This window comes from Macrosteles quadrilineatus, unplaced genomic scaffold, assembly GCF_028750875.1.
Source record: "Macrosteles quadrilineatus isolate MER2022 unplaced genomic scaffold, UCM_ALF_1.0 Scaffold_13__1_contigs__length_4303367, whole genome shotgun sequence".
Classification (NCBI taxonomy): domain Eukaryota; kingdom Metazoa; phylum Arthropoda; class Insecta; order Hemiptera; family Cicadellidae; genus Macrosteles; species Macrosteles quadrilineatus.
The window spans coordinates 2,211,552-2,236,234 of NW_026542606.1; the positions used below are offsets into that span (position 1 = coordinate 2,211,552).

At 36.3% G+C, this 24,683-nt stretch overlaps 1 protein-coding gene across 1 annotated transcript in view; it reads right to left on the bottom strand.

Annotated features, from left to right (window-relative positions):
- Positions 1-3,749: 3,749 nt before the first annotated feature.
- Positions 3,750-24,683, bottom strand: part of LOC129004930 (corrinoid adenosyltransferase MMAB-like) — a 105,961-nt gene continuing 85,027 nt past the window's right edge. Inside the window, exons 4-5 of the mRNA XM_054433643.1 lie at positions 19,850-19,974; positions 3,750-4,150 (exon numbers count right to left, since the gene is read on the bottom strand). Coding sequence (XP_054289618.1) covers positions 4,003-4,150; positions 19,850-19,974 — 273 coding nt within the window. The 3' untranslated portion in view covers positions 3,750-4,002. The remainder of the gene's footprint in view (positions 4,151-19,849; positions 19,975-24,683) is intronic.

Genomic DNA, 24,683 nt, shown 5'->3' on the forward strand with positions numbered 1-24,683 from the left:
AGGGGAGGTTCATGTTTGATGATTAAAATTAGAAATGACTTAAAATTTTTAAATGAACAATATTGTTTTGAAGGATCATTCATTGAAGTTAAGGACTGGAATTCAATCTTTATATCAGTATACAGGATTCCAGGCAATGACATAGATAACATATTTTTAGAAAAGTTTGAAATGTTATTAGACAAAATTGCATTGGAAGCAATGTCAAAAAATGTTTTTATAATGGCAGATACAAATATAGACTTATTAACTGATAAAGTAAGTACTGATAATTTACTGGAAATTTGTGATTGTTTTGGATTTAAACCTAATGTTTTTGTACCAACTAGGGTAAACAGTATCTCAAGTACGTGTATTGACAATATTATTTCTAACTTACAGACAAAAAATACAAGCAGTTTAGTCACAGACATTGGTGCATCAGACCACAAAGTTTTACTTTTGTCATTTGAGAAAATGTCCTCTTTAAGACTTGAGGGCGTGAATCAAAAGTTTATTCGGAAGTTTACAGAGACAAATTTTCAAACCTTTGAAAACACACTACACAACATGAATTGGAACCTTTTTGAAAACTTTAACGTCGATACCAATTATAATACATTTCTTACACTTTTTCTAAATTTATTCAATGAGGCATTCCCTAAAAAAATTGACTGTCCAAAGAATAAACGGAAGAAAAATAACTGGGTAACAACAGGAATAAAGATTTCTGCAGATAATAAAAGTAAGTTGCACCAAGAATCAAAATGGAATCGAAACCCTCAGTTTTTAACTTATTACAAAAACTACAGAAAGGTTTTCAAAAAAGTAGTTGCACTAGCAAAACTTAAAGCTAATGATGACTTTATTAATAAGTCTAAAAATAAAAGTAAAGCATCTTGGGTAGTAGTGAAAAATGAAACAGGACTTAATAAGCAAATATCTGATACCCCAGTAGAAATTAAATTCCAACATGAATGGAATACACAAAATTCTGCAGTAGCGGTAGCAAATAACTTCAATAATTTTTTTATTAATATTTCTCAGTATGCTAACCAGTCAACAGATAAATCTAAAGCCATTCAGCTACTAACTAAAAATCATCCACCTTCCAAATTCACATTTAAATTTAGAAAGGTTTCAATTAACGAATTAAGAAAAGTTTTTGCATCTCTCAGTAACACTAAGTCCTCAGGTTGGGACGATATTCCTCTTTTTGTCGTTAAAAGAGTCTTTAAATTTATCGAACATCCATTATGCCAAATAGTAAATCAGTCCCTTGACGAGGGTGTTTTTCCTGATAAGCTTAAGTTTGCTGAGATTAAACCGCTATTCAAAAAGGGTGATGTCAACGATCCTTCTAACTACCGTCCTATAGCAATTTTGCCATGTTTTTCAAAGATTTTTGAAAAAATTGTTAAGATTCAGCTAACAGAATTTTTGGAAAGTAATAATCTAATAAATCCGTCACAGTTTGGTTTCCGCCCAGGGCTTAATACTGAAAAATCCATAACAAAAATAATTGACTGCATTGCGAAAGCCTTGGATGGTTCGCAGAAGACTGTGGGTGTGCTGTGTGACTTATCCAAGGCTTTTGGCTGTGTGGATCATGATATACTTTTAGAAAAACTAAGTAAGCATGGAATAAAAAACACTGAATTAAAGTGGTTTGGATCCTATTTAAAAAACCGAAAACAAAGACTTATTGTACAAAAAATGCAGAGAAATTATAAATCAGAGTGGAACATAAACCCCTGTGGAGTTCCTCAAGGCTCCATTCTTGGCCCTTGTTTATTTATTATATATGTTAATGATCTATGTAAAGCTACTAAGATGTCTACCTTTCAATATGCAGATGATACAGCTCTAATTTGTACAGGACAGAACAATGATATCATACAAGCCTCAATAACTCAGGAATTTCAACTTCTCGGGGACTGGTTTGCAGTAAATGGTCTGTCCATGAATGTAGAAAAAACCCAACTAATTCAGTTTTCTGCATCCAATATTAACCAAGAAATCTGTTTAAATACAAACTTTAATTCAATTCACTCACAAAAATCAATAAATTATCTGGGAATTGATATTGATTCACAATTAAATTGGCAAAATCACATTAAAAACCTATCAAAAAGACTACGTTCAGCAACATTTGTTCTTACAATAATCAGGGATACTACTAATTTAAAAACACAAATAGCAGTATATCATGCATATTTTTCATCGATTATGAATTATGGAATTACTGTATGGGGCTCATCAAGTCAGGCCAAAAAAATATTTGTCCTTCAAAAAAGAGCAGTAAGAATAATGGCCAGAGTTCCCAATAGAACACATTGTAAAGATTTATTTATTCAGTTTAAAATTTTGACCTTTTTTAGCTCTTATATATACAAATTGGCATTAATGGTTAAAAGTGATTTCGATACATTCATGGACTGTCAACCATCTCATACACATAACACAAGATTCAAAAATATTATAAAACCAATTCAACATAGGCTTAAAATATTTCATTTATCTCCTCCAGTATATAGGGTCAAAAGTTTTACAATAAACTACCTGCTGAGATAAAAAACATTGCCTCAGTTTCTAAATTAAATCATCTTTAAAAAGTTTCCTTTTGGAGAGGGCATTTTACTCACTAGAAGAATATCTTGGAGATGTGATTACAATTTGAAAGGTATTACTTCTCCCATAGGTTTGTATTGATTGCTTTATTTGTTTTGTATTTTATAATGTAGATTTTTCAATGTATAATTTTATTAGACTTAATGACAAATCACCTGTCAAGAGAATTGATGTAATGTGACGATGTTAAAAAAAAAAAAAAAAAAATACCAAAGTACCCAAAATTTAGCTCAACTTAGAAAAGACTTAACTTAAGACAACTCAAAGCATTATAACAGCACTGTATTTGTATTGCAATTTGAGTTGTAATAATAAAGTGTTAACATTTTAATATACAATACTGTTGCAACAATATCCTCAAATATTAAATTATAAGATCAAGTATGGACAGATTGTATTGAACTAAATACAAACTTAATCATAAATGAGTTTATTAGAAGGGAAAGTTTTGTATGACTAATCAACCAACATCCTACAACAAAAAAGAAAAAGATTAATTATTTAAAATAATCCAAGCACAATTTAAGACAATAGAATTGTCTTACATTTGTGAAAAATACTGAAGAAATACTACACAATAGTTGGGGTTACGGCGTGCCGAGTAGAGCTTTGAAAAGTCCCCTCAAATCCATCATTGGGGATTTTCATGACTTTTTGCCTATTTCCATGATTTTCAATGACCAGAATTTTTTTCCATGACTATCCCTAACTTTCCAGAATGTGAACACCCTGCTATTTACCAAACTATATTATTCAAGTGTTACCATTAGATAAATTTTAAATAGTCATTAATAATTTGTTATTGAAACACTGTTTTTAGGACATAAAAGAATATTTTGACTTGTAAAACGTTTTATTAATTGTTTATTGTTTACTATATTGACCCAGCCTATACAGCATTGTATGTTTTCTGTACATTGGTGTTCTGGAATCCTATAGACAAATGATAGTATCCCACATAGTATGTCAAACAAACAAGATAAAACATTGATCAATTTAGTTGAAGCAATGTTGTAATGCACATTTAAAAAATAACATTTATTGTTTTTCCAATAATTTGTGCATTGAATTTGATAAAAATACACAATTTCAAAATTTATCTAAAGGATTTTGGTGTTAGTAAAAAAAAAAAACATTGGGTTCTGACTAGAAAAAATTCAGTTTTATTTCACAACTGGCAGTCTATTTGTACCGATCACTCGGTAAAAAAAACTTAACAATACATACAAATATATACAACATGTAAATTATTAATAAATAATCTTTGTGGTAGTCAACAGTCTTATAAACTATATAGTTGCATATGTGAAACAACAGACCCTCCACGGTTTAGCATTGGCTACAAAATGATACTATCTGGCACGATACAATTCAATTGAATATTTTGCTATTTTAACTAGTTTGTATATTATTAGAGTCATTATTTTCTTGCTTTGCTTCGGTTTTCTTTTTCATTTCAGACCTTGGAGTATAGACAGACTCTGACCTTTCATCTTTTTTTGCAGCATATCTAGCCCATGTGAACAGCAGATCTGCCAATCTGTAATAATTGGTAAATAACTTAGGGAAAAAACAACTACATTCAAAAGGCAAACAAAATTGGCAATTTGTTGCAGAATACCCATCAGCAATGACATAATTTATCTTATCTTTAAGGTCCGACAACTTTCAAGAATGAATATGCCTTAGTTACAACTACTCTCATAATTTTTACGACTGATATTGATCAATATTAAGAGTTGTTGATTTAGGCAGTTCAGTTATAAAACAACCAAAAATCTTTATGCATGGTCCTTAATTTTTTAGGGAAAATTAATAAACTAGACAATCTTTTAACTTACATCCATTTCACTGCTTTCAGTCAATGCAAGAATAGTATTTTTATCACATTTTTGTCAACCATTAATAATCATAACTAAAAACAATTTATTACATTTAAATTTGTTAATTTCTATTTAATGCTCTACATTAAACTTTAGTTCATTCTAATGGGAATAAGTATTATTTTTTCTTGTCTTCGGTTTTTATTTTTAACAGTTTATTTTAAAACTGATTTAAACTGATAACTTATTACCTTACTAGCTACACCCGCGGTCTTTGCCCCGTTTAACTTCATAAGTGAGCTCGTTCGCATGGCTCAATCACATCCTGGTTGAAGTTCGCTACGCTCACTCACCTTTAGGTTGGAGCTCGTTCGCTGCGCTCACTTGCCTTCAGGTTAGCTCGTTCGCTACGTTAACTCGCCTCCAGGTTAAAGTTCGTTCGCTACGCTCACTCACCTTTTGGTTGCAAGCTGTTGTCATAAATATAAAAAAATAATAGTGGTGCACCCTGTTGGTAAACCTAAAATCACGTCCTGATTGAAGTTTGTTTGCTGCGCTTACTCACCTTTTGGTTGCAAGCTGTTGTCATAAATGTAAAAAAATAATAGTGCTGCACCCTGTTGGTAATCCTATTAACTCTTTAATGCTATTGAACATCACACAATTAACTTGTTTAGTTGAACCAGCTGTTAAGATTCTTTAATTCCATATAAATATGAGTACTCATAAGGTTAACATGGGAAACTCCAGAGCCACTGGGGCGGAGCCCGAAAACCCAATCAGAATAAAAACTACTTAGTTTTCCTATTTAATGCCCAAAGAATCGGTGTACCCAATTTCAGCCTCCTAGGTAAATGGGAAGTGGGAGAATTAGTGATGAGATTAAGTGAGTGAGTCAGTGAGGGCTTTGTCTTTTATAAGTTTAGATTACCGATTCTTCATCTTTTACCCCATGGGGGATTTATGGCGTCTTTTACCCCATGGGGGATTGATGGTGTCATTAAAAACATAAAATCACTTATTTACACATATACAACATACAATTAACATATAATTAAAATTGAGGCTGTGGACAGACATACTTCAGCCTAGGCCTAATAGAGGGTCTTCAAAGTACTCCTTCAGCGAATAGTAGGCTTTGTCTTTGAGATACGCTGTAACCATCTTAAGGAGTTTTCTTTTTTCAAGGTGCAGGATGGAGTTTGGCAATTTGTTGTATATATTTATTGCTCCATTACTGAAGGCCTTCTGAGTCCTTGACAGCCTAACTCTAGGGACATCTGGTCGGGTACGATGCCTAGTAAGATGTTGATGTGTTGCTGCTCTGGTAGGAAACTCCTCGATATTGTCTAATACCTTGTATTTTATGCAGGCGAGGATATAGTGACTAAACACTGTAAGTATGCCTAGCCCAGCAAATATAGGCTTGCAGTGAGCCAAACCATCGCTGTGTGCTGTGTGTACGTGCTCAACGCTCAACGGCACAGTTTAATTTGTTGCGTGGTTGGTACTCACTGGCTGTGTCTCCCGTTTCTCAGATTTTTGGGTTCTGCCGAATGTTCTTCAGAGGCCGTTTTCACATCGCTCAGCATGGAGCACTTTTCTAGCTAGAGTTTTTCATCCACGGGGCGCAAGGGCGGTCCCGGGGGGGGGGGGGGGGGGTCAGGGGGGTCATGACCCCCCCAAAATATTTTTTATATACATAAACTATTATACCAGGGAAACATTAATAATTTTTATTGCAAATCGTTTTACCAAATTGAAATTCGTTGTAGTCTTTACACTTGTAGCGAACAAAAGGACTAATTACAAAGTCTAACCTAAAACTTGGGATCGTTCAAGTCTGATTATGTTTTTGTACGTTATGAAAAGTAGGGAAGATCGGCAGACAACGGACGCTTTCAGCCATATATGGCAACTGCAGTGTCCGATGCTGACGTTCGACGTTCGGCTGCATTCTTCTTATTTAATTTTTCGGCATTTAATGTTATAATTCATTTTAACCCAGATGATTGAAAACTTGAATTGGGTATTGGATAAAGAAAATAAGTTGTATCAATAGTCAAAGTTTGAAAGGTAGTTGAATATTAATTTATCTGAGTTCAGCGTTAGGAATTTGTAATTACAGTAATGTAATTCAATGATTACCGTAGCAAATTTCAAAACTTTCAATATTAAATAGTATTCATATTTAGAGCACCTGATATCATATTTAAGAATAACACAACCCAATTGGCATGTTGCTAGCCACAAAACAACAACAAAATGGTATTGTCTCAGACTTAGATGCGGAAGGGACGGATTTAATTCCTGGCACAATTACAAAAACGTTGCACAAATGCCACTGGCACTAGCATAGAAAAAAATAAGAACACTGAGAACCAATTCTTCAGGCGGTAGCAGTGACGGGACGCCGACGCAACGTTAGTTGGGTAGTGTACTTTGTGTAGGTTAACTGTTGCTTACTGGGCAGGTATAATGCAGTCGTGTTTGGTGCAAGTTCTTAAACACTTCTTAGATAAAATAAGTTCTCTTTTTCGAAATCTTGGTCTGATTTTGGATATTTTCTGTTTAGCATGCACATCGGCACCAGTTGAAAGGGTGTTTTCGCAAATCAATAATGCTTGAATTTGTTGTAATGTTGCGGTATTCCTTTGATATTAAAACCACAAGTCTCAATAATGCAAAAACATGACATTATACAAGTTTATTTTTAGACATTTCTTTGACCTTTAAATAAACTGGGAAGCTTGAACACATTAAACTAGGTCCTCAAAATAGCTTAAAAACCACTCATTTTAGCATGTTATTTCCAAATTTTTTCCGGGAGGGAACCCCCAGACCCCCCTCCTTTGCTGGGGGGTATTCCATACCCCCTGGTGATCGCCCCCAAAATATATGTCTAGGACCGCCCTTGCCACGGGGTCAGTGACTCCATCTGAAGCCTGCCACCATTAGAATGCTAACAAACTGCACCACGACGAGCATTCTCCCAGACTGATGGGACTGCGCCACACCACTGCCTGTGCACCACCTGCTGTTGGCGATACCTACACAACTAGGCCTACATCTACTAAACCAGAAATCAGAAATCCTTTATTGTCCTTCAGCAAAACAATCTTGCAATAGACATAGTCACATATTATGGTAAAATAGGGTTACACAGTAACCCAGTCAGACTAGATTAATAAACTAATATCACAGACAATAACAGGTAAAAATTTAAAAGTTTAAAAGTAAAAAGAAGGCTGTAGGCTGGGTGGAGAATATACTAGATAAACTATTAACCCTTCCCGGACGGGTGACGGATATATCCGCATAAGTCATTAGCGATTAAGGACGGGTGACGGATATATCAGCCTATGGTTTTTTATGTTCCGGACGGGAAGCGGTTATATCTGCCTTCTTTTCAGACAGACTGGCAGGTACTTAAACAGTAACCAGATGTTTTGCGGTACCAAGGCGCCACTTTCCTGCTCTATCCATGGCTGCGCTCTCTCTCGCACTCCCCCTCTCTCAGGCGCTGCCCCTCTCTCCCGCGCTGCCCCTCTCTCCCGCGCCGCCCCTTTCTCCCTCACACCAACCACCTCTCCTACACCCCCCACGACGTTTCGCGCTCAACACCACGTTGTCTGTGTGTTGGCGCCAAACGTTACAGTTGTCTGTCTAGCAGAATGAGATAGTGATGCACGATGGCTTATAACGTAAATAGTACTAGTTTTTCTGGTGATATTATTGAGTTATTGAACAAGAGTTTTTCGGAGGGTGATGTTGCTGTTGATGGAATGGAAGTGGACGAAGATGACAACATATCTGTGCGTAGTTGTGATGTAAATAATGCAAATATCGATGGAACTGATATTGATATAGTAAATGGTTTTGTATCCGAAAATGACAAAGACGCTGATGTTCCTCAAGATGAATGTAATGTGGTTCAAGTGGAAAGTATTAGTGATGAACAAGTTAGTGAGGACGATATTGGGAATGCCTCAAGTTTTATTGACTCGGAAAAAGAAAGCCTTCATAGTTCAACCAATGAATCTACAATGGCGTCCAAAAAGTCATTTGCAAAGAACTCTAAAAAGCCATCTAAAAAGAGGTCTACAGAGGCACAACAACCAAATCTAACTAAAGCTAAACTCCTTCGTATGAAGTGGGATAAGGAGTATGCTTTTGTGACCGACAGTGACAGTGGACCTGTAAGTACTATTCCTATTTATAACTGCAATTACGGTCGTAATCTGCCTACAGAATTTGATCTCACTTCAAAACCAATTGATTTCTTTTCACTTTACTTTCATAGTAATCTAATACAATTGATTTGTGATGAAACCAACCTATATGCTCAAAGTTTGCCTATTCAAAACCAAAGGAAACAAAAGGTTTGGGCTGATACAACAACCACAGAGATCCGAGCTCTTCTCGGGGTTGTACTGAATATGGGACTTCACCCGTTGCCTGATATAAAGGACTACTTTTCATTGTCCTGGGTAAACAAGATGCCCTTTTTTTCCGATATTTTTACTCGAGATAGGTTTTTGATGCTGTTTTGGAGATTACACTTTAGTCATGAACAGGGAAGCGCACGTGACCTCAAAATAAGAAATATTGTAAACACAATTCAAGAGCAATGTAAACTATTCTATACGCCAAGCTCGTATGTGTCAGTGGATGAGAGCACTATTTCATTCAAGGGCAAGATTTCATTCAGAGTTTACAACCCCGACAAGCCTGTAAAATTTGGGCTAAAAGTGTTTGTTCTTTCTGATGCTCTGAATGGGTATATTTACAGTTTTAGCCCATATTACGGTAAAAGTGATGGTAACGAGGATGAGCTTTTGAAAACAACAAATACTGTTCTACAACTCTGCGATTCTTTAGTAAAAGATCCCCTGGACCCTCCATCTGGTCACCATGTATACGTCGACCGTTACTACAATAGCCCTGAACTGGCTAAAGAGTTGCTGAAGAAAAATATGTTTGTTACGGGAACGGTTATGAATAATAGAAAGGAAATGCCAACACTAAGCAAACCGCTCAATTGTGGTGATGTAGAAGCACGAAGAAACAAAGACTTGGGTGTTATTTATTGGAAGGACAAAAGAGTGGTAACTATGCTTACAACCAAACACAAAATAAGCCGGAATGAGATGACAGAGAAGCCCAGCAAGTGGCCAAATAAACCTCCTGTTCTAAAGCCTGATGTTGTCTTAGATTACACTAAACACATGGGTGGAGTTGATCGTGCTGACCACGTGATATCTAGTTATCAGTTTATGAGGCGTACAAAAAAATGGTATCGCAAACTTTTCTTTTGGCTCCTTGAAGTGTCTACTATAAACTCTTACATTTCATATAAATCCTTGCAAGAAGACAACAACAGAGTAGCAATGTCTCACAAACAGTTTAGACTTAGCCTTGTGGAAGATTTAGTAAGAGACTACGTTCAGGAGACCTGCAATTATGCAAGAAGACGACCAGGACGACCGAAAAATGATATTCAACGGCTGAACGGAAAACTCCATGTTATGGGCAAATCACCGAAGGGGTCCTTCAGATGTCATGTTTGTGCAAAGAAAAAAGTACGTAAGGAAACTGTGTACTTTTGTAAAACATGTGACGAAAAACCGTACTTACATCCAGACACATGTTTTGAGGTGTACCACACCCAAAAAGACTATTTTTAGAAGAATGGACTATTTACAGGCACCTTGTAAACTCCGTAAAATGATTTTGTAACCTTTTGAAAACTGAAATTATTGTTATTTATTCTTGTTTTATAAGAATGGACTATTTACAGGCACCTTGTAAACCCCGTAAAATGATTTTGTAACTTTTGGAAAACTGAAATTGTAGTTCAACTTTTTCTTGAAGTGTTATTTTCTTGAAACAGTTTTATATAATAAACAACGCAACAACATATTGTTCTTTATTTATTACCTAACGTTGTCATAGTCATATCTTCAAAGAGGGGTGGCGGATATATCCGCAGCTTTTCTACTCATCTGCGGACGGGGAGCGGATATATCCGCATAATTTTTTTTCAAATAAAAACGAGTAAAAAATTATTTGGACAGTATGAAGTGTTCCATTGTGTTTATTTTATGTATATTCGTATAATAAAACACAAAAAAGGAAAATTAATTTTTATTTTTTCCTATGATTTTTGCCCGTCCTATGTCACGATTTCGCCCGTCCGGGAAGGGTTAAACATCAAAACTTAACAACTTTTACATAAAAAAACTCTTTAATCACATAATACCCCTGCCGCAGCAAACCTGCAGACTAAGCGAATTTCAACTTGTCTGGTTACATTTTTACTAAAATATTTCCATAAATAAGACATAGGTATATATTTCCAATTTAAATAACATTAGATTTTCCGAGTGCTTAGGTTTGCTGCTATGGGGAAGGTAAAAAGTGTTTTTTGACCATTATGTCAATAGTATAAGATGAAATAAATAAATTTGCCAAATTTTATCAACATTATATCCATAAACAAGTAAATTACAACAGTTTTCATTTTCTCCATAAGAATAACATGGGAATTTTAAATTAAACTTTTTTTTAATTTTCTCCGTGACCGTTGGGCATACAACAGCGCTTCAATATACTAAATTATTTCTTTTTTTTAAGCTCTACAAAATGTGTGAGAAAGAAATTACAAAATTTTTTGTTTTTAGGGTAAAAAATGGGAAAACCCCATTTTTACCACATAAAACCCCCCATAAGCCCCAATTTCCATGGTCCGATTATGCTGGTTCGCGAACTTGTTTGAATAAACGTAGGTTTACACGTTTGCACCAAATATCATCAAAATCGGATCATTTTTGCTCAAGTTAACGCGCTAACGGACACATATATAAATATATATATATAGATATAAATATATGTATATGAATTTGAAAGGATGGTGTTTTTGGCCTCTGAGGACCTCAAAACGAAAAAGTCAATCGGTCCCGGGTCTAGGTCTTACCATGAGACCTACGGTAATAGCTTATTCCCTATATGGGAAATTCGCTAAAAAAGGATGTTCAACAAGCCAGTTGTATAGCCTATCTTTAAAAACCAACTAAGGCAACGCTCTTTTATTTATTTATTTATTTCCTCTCAACGGTTACACCATTTTCTCTTGACCTTCACCATGCACTCTTGACTCAGAGTGCAATACATTGAATAACTTTAACACTTAAAGTGCCGTTGACATGTTTGAACATGAAAATTGCATTTATTTCAATGTTAAGCAATGGCGGGAATTCCCATCATCAGCACCCAACGTGTTAAGCTCATGATTGAATGGTTACTGGCACATTTACTTAGTCTATGGGACGGAATTTCAAGTAGAGAGTTAGATCTAGTGTAATGAGAATGGAAATCTTTTCTAACAGCCAAGTCTCCTAATTTTAATTTAACATCAAGTAAACACACATAGGTACATGTTAATGACAGTCAATATCCTAGTTTTTATAAACGAAGGTCTACAATGGGCTTTGAGAGCTGATTTGGTTACTATTCTAAGTGCCTTTTTCTGAAGTAACAAAACATCACTTATAACAAAACATCACTTATATTATTACCGTTACCCCAGAGAATCAGACCATAGCTTAACACTGCCTCAAAAAATGCAAAATAGGCTGCTCGGATATATTTCTCAGAAACAACAGTTTTTAACCTATTCACTAAATAAATAACTCTTGACAGTTTTTAACATACTAAATCAATGTGAGCTGACCAAGAAAGGCTGCTGTCAATCAACACACTCAGGACTTTTATGGGCCTAAGAACCTCTTTACAAATTACACCTGAGCCCAAATCTTTGTTTTTAGTATGGCAAACTAGGTGTTGTGTCTTATCTACATTAAGAAGGAGTTTTTTGGCACTAAACCAATCCCCAGCTTGTTTCATTGTATGTTCTACAGATAACTTTAATCTATGGAGATCAGGGTGAACAGTTGGGAACGTTGTATCATCTGCAAACATTGTGGTTTGAGAACCCTCAATACTAAGTGGCAAATCATTGATAGAAATCAAAAAGAATAGGGGACCAAGGACCGAGCCTTGGGGAACCCCAGTTTTAACTTCAATGCACCTGGAATGCACACCCTTTGCATCAACAAGCTGTGAACGACCACTTAAATAAGACTTAAAAAATTGGAGAGGACAACCACGGATGCCATAGTGCTCCAATTTACACAGCAAGAGACCATGATGGACACAATCAAAAGCCTTGCTCAAATCACACACAGTCACCTGAGCAAGACTCCTTCCTTCAAAAGCTTCCAAAATCCCAGAAACAAAGCAATCAATGGCATCCGTAGTTGACCTTCCACTCAGAAAACCAAACTGACATGCAGAAATCTATCAAAGTGTGTACATACCTGGTGCTTTACAATCCGTTCAATTCATTTACCTACAATATGCACTAATGACACTGGTCAATAATTCTTGACATTACTTTTGCAACCCTTTTTGTGAATAGGAACCACTCGTGCTATTTTCAGTGCTTCTGGGAAAACTCCCTCCCTAAAAATCGCATTGATACACAACACCAATGGAAGCAATATTGCACTCAGAATATACCGGATTATGTAACCCGATAGGCCGAACACATCTTTACTTTTTGAGAGCAAAAATGATCCGATTTTGATGAAATTTGGTACAAACGTGTAAACCTACGTCTATTCGAACGAGTTCGCGATCCAGCATGATCGGACCATGGGAACGGGTGTTTACGGGGGGTTTTATGGGGTAAAAATAGGTTTTTCCCAATTTTGACCCAAAAAACATAAAATTTAGCAATTAATTTCCAAACCATTTTGTAGAGCTTCAAAAAACAAATAATTTAGTATATTGAAGCGTTATTATGCGCCTAATGGTTACGGAGAAAATTCCAAAAAATTGTAAATTTAAAATTCCCATGTTATTCTTATGGAGAATGAGTAAACTGTTGTAGTTTGCTTGTTTACGAACATATTTTGATCAAATTTGGAAAATGTTTTTATTTCTTACTAACTATTAACATTTTACAAAAAAAAACAGTTTTACCCTCCCTAATGCAGCAAACCTAAGTACTTGTTAAACTAATTCTATTTAAATCGGGAATAAATGTTATATTTTTAAGTAGACATTTCAGTGTAAATCCAATCAGTCAAATGGAAATTCGCTTAGTCTGCAGGTTTGCTGCGGCGGGGGTATTTGAAGCTTTCATGGCCCGCACTTCACTTATAACCTCCTCACTGGACACATTTCCATTCAAGGTGAGCTTCACAACGACCGGACCTACGAAGCAGTTCCTCTGAAGACACATCGGGTTGATCGATGGTACTGGTTCTGGCTTCCTCTACTGAGCTGATGAAGAAGTTGTTAAACTCCTCAGGGGAAATTCCCACCTCGACATCCGGAACATTGTTGGTTGTGCTCTTCTTGATGATGTTCCAAGCTGTTCGGCATTTGTTGGAAGCGGACTCGATGGATCTGTCGTTTGCATCTAGTTTTGCCTGGTTGACTGCCGATTTGTAAATCTTCCGACTGCAATTGTATGCCTTAAGTGCCACCTCGCTAGGAGAAGCTTGAAGTATTGTACGATAGGCCATAGTCCTTTCTTTCATTTTTCTCAAGTCCGGTGTGTACCAAGATTTTCCTGCACCACTCAAAGTTTTGTTCTTTCTTAAGATTTTCTCCGGGCAACTTGAGTAAAAAACATCCAGAAGAGTGTAGAAAAAAACATTAAATAAGTCCTCAGCAGGTAAATTACCAAAGTTTAACAGAGGCAGCCAGTCAATTTGTAGTTAATTAGATTTAAACTCTTGTAAACGCTTCAAAGAGACGTCTCTATTGACAACTGTAGGTATTTCTGGTCGAGTAGAAGATTGGACCAACTCCACTGTAGGCTCCAGCCCATCATGGTCAGACATAGCAAGGTAGACCACTTTAGAAGAATATAACTCTTCCGAGATGTTGGTAAAGATGTTGTCGAGACAGGCGTTGAACCTAGTTGGCGCTCTGTTAATATAATATAATGACAGTTAAATTGTTCCAGAGTGTAGACAAGCTGTTTCACGCTTTGTAGTTTATTATTTACATCAAATTTGGCATTGAAGTCACCACCAATTATTATATTACTCTTGAAACGATCTAAGAATATTAATAACAGTTCCAAATTAGTGAGAAAGATGTTGCTGTCCCCAGATGTTGAATGGTACACCGATACTATAGCCAAATTAAAAGCCTTGATAAATACACCAGAACATTCAAAATTCTTTTCAACACAGAGCCAATCCAGTTTTAAATTCTTAAAACTTATCAGGCTGGATACAAAGATACCAGTACCACCCCTAATGAAATTCTTCCGACAAAAAAACGCTGCACTTCTGAAGCCGCCTAGGTTAAGGAACTCCACTTCTTCTTCAACGAGGCAATGTTCATTTAAACAGATAATACTATACTCATTTTCAGTAGATTCCATTACTAACATATTTAGCATGCCTTGTAATCCTTGAACATTTAAGAATAAACATTTCCTTTACGCTGTAGGCCTACGACATTTGACTTACAATGCAGTGATGTTGAGGTAGGTAGGCCTAGGCCTAGTTACATATGAACTTTAGGAGGTGTTAGTTCTTTTTGCGTTGCGGTCTCGCATTCCATAAAAAACTCTTCCTGTCATTGTAGAACGGTTTAGGTCTACGTGATGTGTACTCACACACAAGTACACCTTCAGGCCACAGTTCCGGCTTTATAATATTGTCTACGTCTTCCGGGTTGACTCCTACCTTATAGGACTTGTAGCCAGGGAATTTAGTCCTAACTTCTTCACAAATCACGTCACTAGTATTAATGCCCACCTGTTCTAAATGTTCCTTGATGTCCTCGGGTTTGCATTGTAGTGACAATCGAGATACAAACGAAACACCCACTCCTTCTTCTGAGTCAAAATCAAATTGGAATTCTCCACACTAGGCTTAGAACCCACGACAGTTTTCTTACTGTGGTTAACTGATAACCTCTTCTCTTTTTCGCTAAGTTTATTTAACTTTCCACGGGGGTTAGGCTTAGGCCTACCCAGAGCCTTGGTATCTTGATTGGTAGTCTTATTTAGGGCTGCTATTTGTGCATATATTTCGATATCATTTGTAACATTTATGTAGAGAATCTGTGTGACTGGGTGATACTACTTGAATTGGTTCAGCATGTCTGTGGAATAAGTTAAGGGAAGAGTGGTATGGATGAGTGAGGATTGTGACAAGAAAATATATATTAATAATAACTATGAGGTTGAGAAATTAAGAAGGACTGTTGACTGTCTATTATAAAAGAAGGATTTTACCATGAGGTTGATCGTGCCCATCGCCGTTAACACCTTAAGCCAGCTTTTGATGAGCTGTGACTTTGGTAATTTATAACAAGTAAATCTTATAACTAACCCACTACCTAAATATGTAAGAATTGCATCTACAAGATTACTAATTAATGAACTAACAGTGTAAAATGGAAACTGATAGAAGTAAGGTAATTTAGCAATGAATTAATCGAATTGACAGCACATAATTATTGAACAATTTAGAACATGAAACAATTAACAACAACGTTGAACAATTGAACAATTGAACATTTTAAGTTGGAAAACCTACATCACAAAGCCCCCTGATTTCTCCCCGGCAACCCCTAACTGAACTTAAACTACTTCATGATTGAAATTGGTTTCCCTGATAAATTAATGCAATTACTTAGATACTAATACTTATGTTTTAATTTGGAGCTGTCAGCAAGCATTCAGGCGCGTTCAAGAGACGAAAACGTACGAGAGAGATTTCTCGTATGCTCATCGCTTTTTTCCTCTATTCCATTGGCTGCTGATATGCTTCGGCCAGTAAGCTGTTGCCCGCGCGCTGAGTATATATATATAAAATGACGCGCACGGCACACATTGGAACCATCAGATTTTTTTTAACACTAGAAACATTTAATACTTCGATATTAACATTTTCATTGTTTATAACATTTGAATCGGATGTGCAACAATCACTTTCGTCTGTAGTGGTAGGCCTATTCACAATAATGTTTGGGGTTGAAATCGATTTGCTAGAGCTTTCAACTTGTTTCAGCCGCTCATCTATTTTAACGTAATTAGTTTGAATCAAGTCTAATTTATCCCACATCAATTTTAAGCTGGTATTGTCATTGGTATTTCCACTCAAATGTTAATTTTTCAAACGGTCTATGAAACGTTTAACCTCACTTTCACATGCAGAGCAGAACCACATAGCTTTACCCTTCAATTCTTCAAATTGTTTGCATTCTTCTTTAGTTATTTTGCTACATTTGAGGTGAAACCACTTTTCACATATACCTCTGCAAAAAATACCTCCCGTTTTATTAGTAACTTTAAAATTACATTCACCACAATGCTCGTTGTCTTTACTTCCACCCGCCATTTTTACAATGATAAATTTTACTCCGGCCTAATACCGTGCTGCAGTGTCTAGGGAGCGGCCACCATGCCCTCGGTCCAACTTCTACTTCCTGCTACCTGGACGACAGCAAGGTTTTACGGTCAGGTCAGTCCAGTCCATTTGGAGAGTCTCATCCATCATGAAGAAATCTAACTCAACATCACCGTTTTGATTTAACTTATATAACAACCCCTGTAATCTTTTTACCTGCAATTTAATTAATTAGGCTTTCAGCTCAAAACTTAATTTGACTTTAATATTTTATTCCATTCTTTTAATTCTGCTTCACACCCCTTGATTGAGGGTAAAGCCTTTTTTTTCCCTTGACAGTTAATTTTACCGCTTGGAATATATTTTAAAGGCTTTGCGAGGCGACCACATTTGTTGATAGTGTAAATGTTTTTCATGTTTGTAAATGTAAAAATTATTTATTTTAATGTAGGCAAAGGTCTTAATTTAATTGTTTTTAAATAATTTTTATAAGGTGGCCACCTAACCTAACTTAAGTTAAATTTGTTTGAAATAGTACATTTAAATGTTTTCGCTTTATGGCAATTTTAGCCCTAACCAAAATATAGCGTTTCTATTTTTAAATTAAAATGTTTTTATTAAAGAAATTTTTAAATATTTTAAAAACTTTAATTATTATCTTGGCTAGGGCAATGCCTATTCATTATGGCTATTTATTATTGTATTGTTATATCTTTATATATATTTTGAATAAATGAAATTATATTTGTGTCCAGCCAGCTCTTGTGTTGTTATTGTTGGTCCTCCACCTCAGCAATATTGTGCCGGAATCCCACCATTGATTTTGCGCTTCCAAGGGCTTCACCCTTTTGATCAATGGAGTTGGCAATTCGGTTACAGCTGTTTAAAGGTCATTATTCTCAGAGCTCTCTTTTGCAGGATCAATATTTCTTCGGTCATGGGTGCGTGTCCCCACAGCAAAATACCATAGCTCACATGGCAATGAAACATTGCGTGATACACGCTCAGCAGGTATTTACTGCTCTGTGACCAGATATCTTAGTTTTAGAAGCAGGAAGCATACCCTCGATAGTTTACTGTAAACTTGGTCTATATGGTCACTCCAGGTTAGTTTTTGGTCGAGTGTGAATCCCAACAACTCACCGGATCATTCGGAGGAGCACGTTTGGCTAGACTGCAGACAAGAGTCTGTGTTTTAGTTTGGTTCAGCTGAAAGCCATTGGCCTCAAACCAGTTCGAAGCTTCTAGTAAGTGTTGCTCCGCTCCCGCTACAGACTGATCAACATGCAGTCCTCGTGACACAAGGGTGGTATCGACAGCAAACAATACAACATTTCCAGTCTTGTCAAGATCATTAATCATGACTAGGAAGAGAAGTGGCCCAATGACAGATCCTTGCGGGACTCCATAAGCTACCTCTAGAGGTGCTGAAATCGCCCCCTCAATGGAGACCAACTGCTGCCTACCCGAAAGATACGACTCAATTGTCTTGAGACACCTACTCCGTGTCTTTCCAACTTCCTAACAAGTAGAGTATGGTTGACGCAATCGAATGTGCGGCTTAGATCGCACAATGTGAGGGTGACTGTGTTACAAGCCTCAAATGCCTCGCCAACCAAACCTGCCAGCCTCATTACCGCCCCTGTTGTGGATCGGCCCTTACAGAATCCAAATTGACCATCCGTCAGCAAGTTGTTTGACTCCAGGTGTTCGCAGAGCTGCTTAGTCATCAGAGCCTCCACGACTTTACCAAAGACTGGTAAGATAGAAACGGGCCTGTAGCTGTCCAGTCTATCTCTCTCTTCCTTCTTGTAGATGGGGCAGCGATAGAGGTTGAGAAAGTTTTCCTTTCACCCGCTTCAACCAAGTTGTAGACATACCGTAAAAATCAGGGCTATTTGGATTCTTAAAGCTCGCGACAATTTTCTCTATCTCGGTTGGAGTAGTAGACTGCCACGATACAATTATTTGGGTACTCACCTCAATATTCAGCAATACCTCATTAGGATCTGAAGATTTCAAACAGGCTACAATACTATCCACAGAATCAATAAAAAATCTATTAAATTGGTCTGGATTATGTGGGGGTTTTTGTATCGCCCGACTGCTTCTTGTGGCCGTTATTGACCACATCCCAAGTTGCCTTACTTTGATTTTTGGCTGATAAATTCATCTTTCTTGGCTTCCACAATCTTTTGCTTGTAGACCTTTTTGGAGTTTAGGTAAGCTGCCTTGTCCGCCGCTTGGTTGGTCTCGCAATCCTTCAGGACTAGCATGTCCTGTTTTAGCCTAGACAACTCGGGACTATACCAGTCAAGGCCAGACTTTGACCTCTGCTCTCACATTTTTTGTTAGACTTCCAATGGGGGCCCACCTTAGTCTTGGATGGAAAAAAACATCAAACAATTCCCTTGCTTTGTTGAAAAACACGTCAAAATCTTTTCATTGCCTTTTAGGATGTTTAACCACTTGACTTCACCTAAAGGAACTAAAAATAAGTCTATCAAGCTTAAGTCAAGTTTTCTAATGTTAAAAACATATCTGCTATGCCATGAATTCAAAGGAGGACTCACCACATTAGAAGAAGTATTCCATTTCATTACCACTGCTGAGTGAGTATAATCTGACTGATTTAAAAAGGTCAAGATGGTATCTAGTTTTATTTCTTCGTCTGAAACTACTCTTTGCTGTTCCTTGTTAATTTGCTTTGGTTTGCATTTATAAAAAATATATACGATATTTACAATATATACGAATATTTTTACGACTTGTAAAAAAAGTAATTAAAATAGTTTCAAATTTTTAGGCTTTTGGGTAGGGGTAGTCAAAACCATTCAAGTTTTTATGTTTTGCAGCAATATTATTTTCATAATAAATCTAACAATAATTTTCAAAGAAAAATCAGTATTCAAAAAATAGTTTTTTATCTTTTTAGTGGCAATTACTTACTAAGGAAATTAAAATGATCATTACCTGTTAAAATACACCTGGATTTCTTTGTCTAACCGGCCGTCTTGAACCAGAGGCTGAACTGATCGCTCTGCCCGACGACAGATAGACCTTGCCACATGAAGTGATGTAGAGGTCTTGCCTCCTCCCTTCAACAAAAATATTACAGTAGTTAGGTTCAATGCCTCCATACAGTACAAGTGTTATCTAATCATCAAAAGATGGGATTTTCATCAACAGTGAGAATGAGGTGAGGACATCCAACAAGGGGGGGGGGGGTTCTAAACTTTCAGGGTGACTAAAGTTGATTGATACAGTGTTCAAGATAGAATGTCAGTTAATTAATGACAATAGATTTACAACAAACAGTTATTATATAGTTATTGAATTTCAATTAGCTAAAATAGCTACTGTATGTTTAGGATTCGTGCAGGAAGTTATTATTCAAGCTCAGCAAGACATGAGATCCAAGAGGAGGTCACGGAATGGCTCCACTAATGCGATAGATAAAGATAATAACACGTGGCACAGACACAAGCTACACCCCGACTCAACACAGTATGCTTTGTCGACATAAACCTCATTAAAATACAATTAAGTAGCATAAGCTACAATACTTTAAGTAGACACTTGATTACCTGAGTTTGAAGGGGGGGGGGGATCATAAAAACTACGGTTAACCCAATATAGTATAAAACACATGACAAACCCATTAAAACGCTGTAATACTGTGTAAACAGCCATTAACAATTTGCACATTGTCATTATTGCACAATCATTATTATTGCTTAACTAGCAACAGAGCCCGTTGTGGTTAAATACAACGGTCATTAGAATCACATACTTAAAACATAAGGAACTCACTTTAAACACAAATGCAAACTGTTAACAACATTTAATCAACGAAAAATCAATTAAATAACAATATAACAATAAGCTGTAAAAATTATTAACACATGTTTTGTATGATTAGATTATGCATAGGCCTACTGGTAAACCAATTATTGCCATCTATAAAAATTATTGGTTTTTCTTTTCCGAGTCGGGTTAGCTCTTCTACCCGACCGATTTTCAGCATTTTGGCCTTAAACTAAAGGTATGGACACACCACAGATTTGCCATCAAGCATCAGCATTCATTTTGACCTATATTTCGAGTTATGCACAAAATGATACTTAACACTACTTTTTTCAAGTTATTTTATATATCTTTGTCTTAAAATACTTCAAAGGCTTTCACTTGAGCTTGAGATATTGATAGTTTTAATCAGTTAAGTTAAAGATACTGTGCTCAATCAGAAAATATAATTTTGATTATATCTTGGATATGGAATTTAGTTTAAGATATATTTACTCAATTCTAATTAGGTTATTCTATTTGATTTGACCTAAGAACCTTCAGTGAAATACCATATATGAGGCGTTGAGAGGCCAAGGGAGATATGTGACTTTTAAAAAAATGTTGTCATGGTAACGGGTTTTGTTAAAAAAGGGTGGAATTTCAACAAATAATTCACTTATATCCCTTGGCCTCCAAACTAAACACCTAAGAGTTGGAAGCCAAGGGGTATAAGTGAATTTATTTTTATTTTTATATTTTTTTTATGACCATGAAAAAAATACAATGACATTTTTTTAAAAGTCACATATCTCCCTTGGCCTCTCGACGCTTCATATATATTTGAAAAATATATATTTGAATATATATATACAGTATTTGAAATATATATTTGAATATATTTGAATTATTGATTACTAAGATCGGACGTACCTAAAGCACCCTGGTAAATCACGAACAACCTAAATTGCTAAAAAAATGGAGTTATTTATCATCGATTTATAGTCAAACGATCTTGCTTGCAACCTTAACAGTAACTGTCGACGTGATAGGCTTAACCTAGTAAATCTTAACCTCTTACTGCCCGAATTTTTAAAATACCTTAGAAAAAAGTTTTTCTTAAAAAATTGTGGTTATTTATGTCTTAAAATGACTTGGAATTTTTTGCAGATTTTTCCAATGCTGATTTGACATATTTTGGGGTTTGTTACTAAAACGCAACATTGGGCAACAAGCGATTTCAAGCACCACAGGGGTTTGTAATGAAAATGCAACATTGGGTTCTAAAACATTTTTATTGTAGACAAATTGAAAAAACAAGGTAGACTTAGATTTTAGTCTTATAGTTAACAACAGTCTTTGATTTCAATGGTACTAACTTATGTATGAAAGGATGATGAGAAGCAATTTCTGTTTTTTGTTAGACATAGATGCACATTGCATTTAGAGCACTTTACAACGGTGATTCCTTTGCAGGAAGGCTTGTTGCATCTCTGGCGGTCTTCTGTGATCAGGGGCCAATGACCAACACCATCATGTCTAATGTTGTACTCAGGGATGGGTTTCGTTGGCCCACGTTTTTTCTTTTGTTGAAACTCAGCATCAGTTTGGTCACTCGATGGTCGACCCCTTTTCCTCTCATTGTCTTTACCTTGCCTTAGCAGACTTTCGGCAACATTTGATTTGAAATCTAGCAGGTCAAGAGTATGCTTTTTGGGAAAGTTGTTATTCCTACAGTCCCTCCTGTACAACAACCAGGCATTCACAACAGTTAAGTCTAGGAAGTGGAAAATGAATTTGAGGTAATACTTCTTGGACCTTATTTTAGTTCTATAGTGTGCAATTAGTCCGTCTAATAGGTCCACGCCTCCCATGAACTTATTGTAAGTTACAATAGCCTTTGGACATGGGACTTCAACTTCCTTGGAGAGCTTTCTGTCAAACCGCTTTACATTAGTAATGGGCAAACTGCTTTCAAACGAACTCACCACAACAACACCACGGTTGTCAAACCATTTTATTGCTCTTATTTCGACATCAACTGGTTCATAATTGGGAAAATAAGAGGTGATGTATCTCTTTTCTTCAAAGGTTCCTCTCCCTAAGGCCTTCATTTCTTTATCTCCCGTGAAGTTCATTCCAGGAAATCTGTCGATTCTGACTGTTGATAGAGCTCCTATTCCTAACTTCCACAATTCAAAGAATAATTTCAGGGAAGAGAACCAGTTATAAAAAAATAATAGATAGTTCCTGTCTCTCGGTATCGTTTCTGCCATTCTCAAAACTATATTGGAACTAGCACCCAAATCAGGGAAGCCTGGTACTGGCTCAATTTGGCCTACATACACTTCAAAGTCGTAGATAAGACCCTTGGTATCACACAGAGCAAAGATTTTGTATCCCCACTTCCGGGGCTTTTTTGGGTTATACTGCTAAAGTAAATGATAAAAATCAATAGTTGTATGGAATTAAAAGTTGTATTGAAAACAATGTAAAAAACTAAACTGTTTACAAAACAAAAATAAACAATAATAATTCAACATATGTAAAATTATTAAGTTATTAAAACAAAACAGACTTGATGCTAAAGACCAGAAGGAAGAGTAGACTACACACTCCCCCCTAGAATGAGTCCCTCACTTTAAGTGAGGAATTATTCACCACACGAACAAATCTTGATCTTTGAGCCTTGTGTGGTTTGTCTGCTGTGGGAATGGACTTATTTACATTGTCGGATTGTCTTGTGACATCTCTTTTTTGTTTTCCTTTTTCGGGGATGTAGTCTTCAAGAAGGAACGCTGGTTTTAAACGATCAATTGAAACTTTTGTTTTTTTTCCGTTCACTTCAATTTCAAAACATTTTTCATATCTTGTCAAGACCTTGTGGGGTCCTGAAAAATTAGGGTTAAGCGAACCAAACGACATATCTTGCCGGAGAAACACATGAGAAACAGTAAATAGTTCTTGTGGAACAAAAGTCTTAGGTGAACCATGAGTAGAAGTTTGTCTTGGCTGTAGTTTACTAATCACACTTTTAAGGTTAAGCATAAACTCTTGCTGACTAATGCATTTGCTTGTATCTTCATTAAAGAAAACGCCAGGGAGTGTTAGAGGTGATCCATAAACCAGTTCAGCAGCAGAACATTGTAGGTCATCTTTTAATGCAGTACGCATACCCAAAAGAACTAAAGGTAAGGCTTCCACCCATTTTGTGTTGTAGAAGATGACATTTTAGTGCTGTTTTCATAGTCCTGTGTTGTCTTTCAACTAATCCATTTGATTGAGGATGATAAGCTGAGGTACTAGCATGTTTAAATCCAAAATACTTTCCTAGGGATTGAAAAAGTTGACTTTCAAACTGTCTTCCTTGGTCAGTAGTTATCTGAGAAGGTATGCCAAAACGAGAAAACCAAGTGTTTACCAACGCTTTAGCCACAGTATCAGCAGATTGATCTTCAATAGGAACAGCCTCTAACCAACGAGAGAACCTATCAATTGCTGTCAACACATAACGAAATCCTTTGCACAAAGGCAATGGACCCACGATGTCGATGTTGATGGACTTAAACCGTTGATCCGGAACAAGGAAGTTTGTAAGAGGTGATTTAGTATGCCGTTGGATTTTTGTTTTTTGACAGTTTACACAAGTTTGAGTCCACAGCTTACAATCTCTCTTTGACTCTCTCTCTTTGATCTCTCTTTGAATGACTTGACATTTGGCCATATAAACCTTTGAGTCACCAACTTAGTTGTGCTTCTTACTCCCGGGTGGGACAGAGAATGTATAGCGGAGAATATTGATTTTCTATAAGGAAAAGGGATGTAAGGGCGAGTAAATTTTGTAGATACATCACAGTATAGCTCTGTAGATGAATTTGGAAGTTGAACTTTAACTATTTTCAAACTAGAACTTTGCTTTAGATCCAACAACTCAGGATCGTCTTTTTGACTGTCCGCCAGAGTTTTATAGTCTACAGGGCAAGGAAATGTAATGGACTCTATTCGGGACAAGGTATCTGCA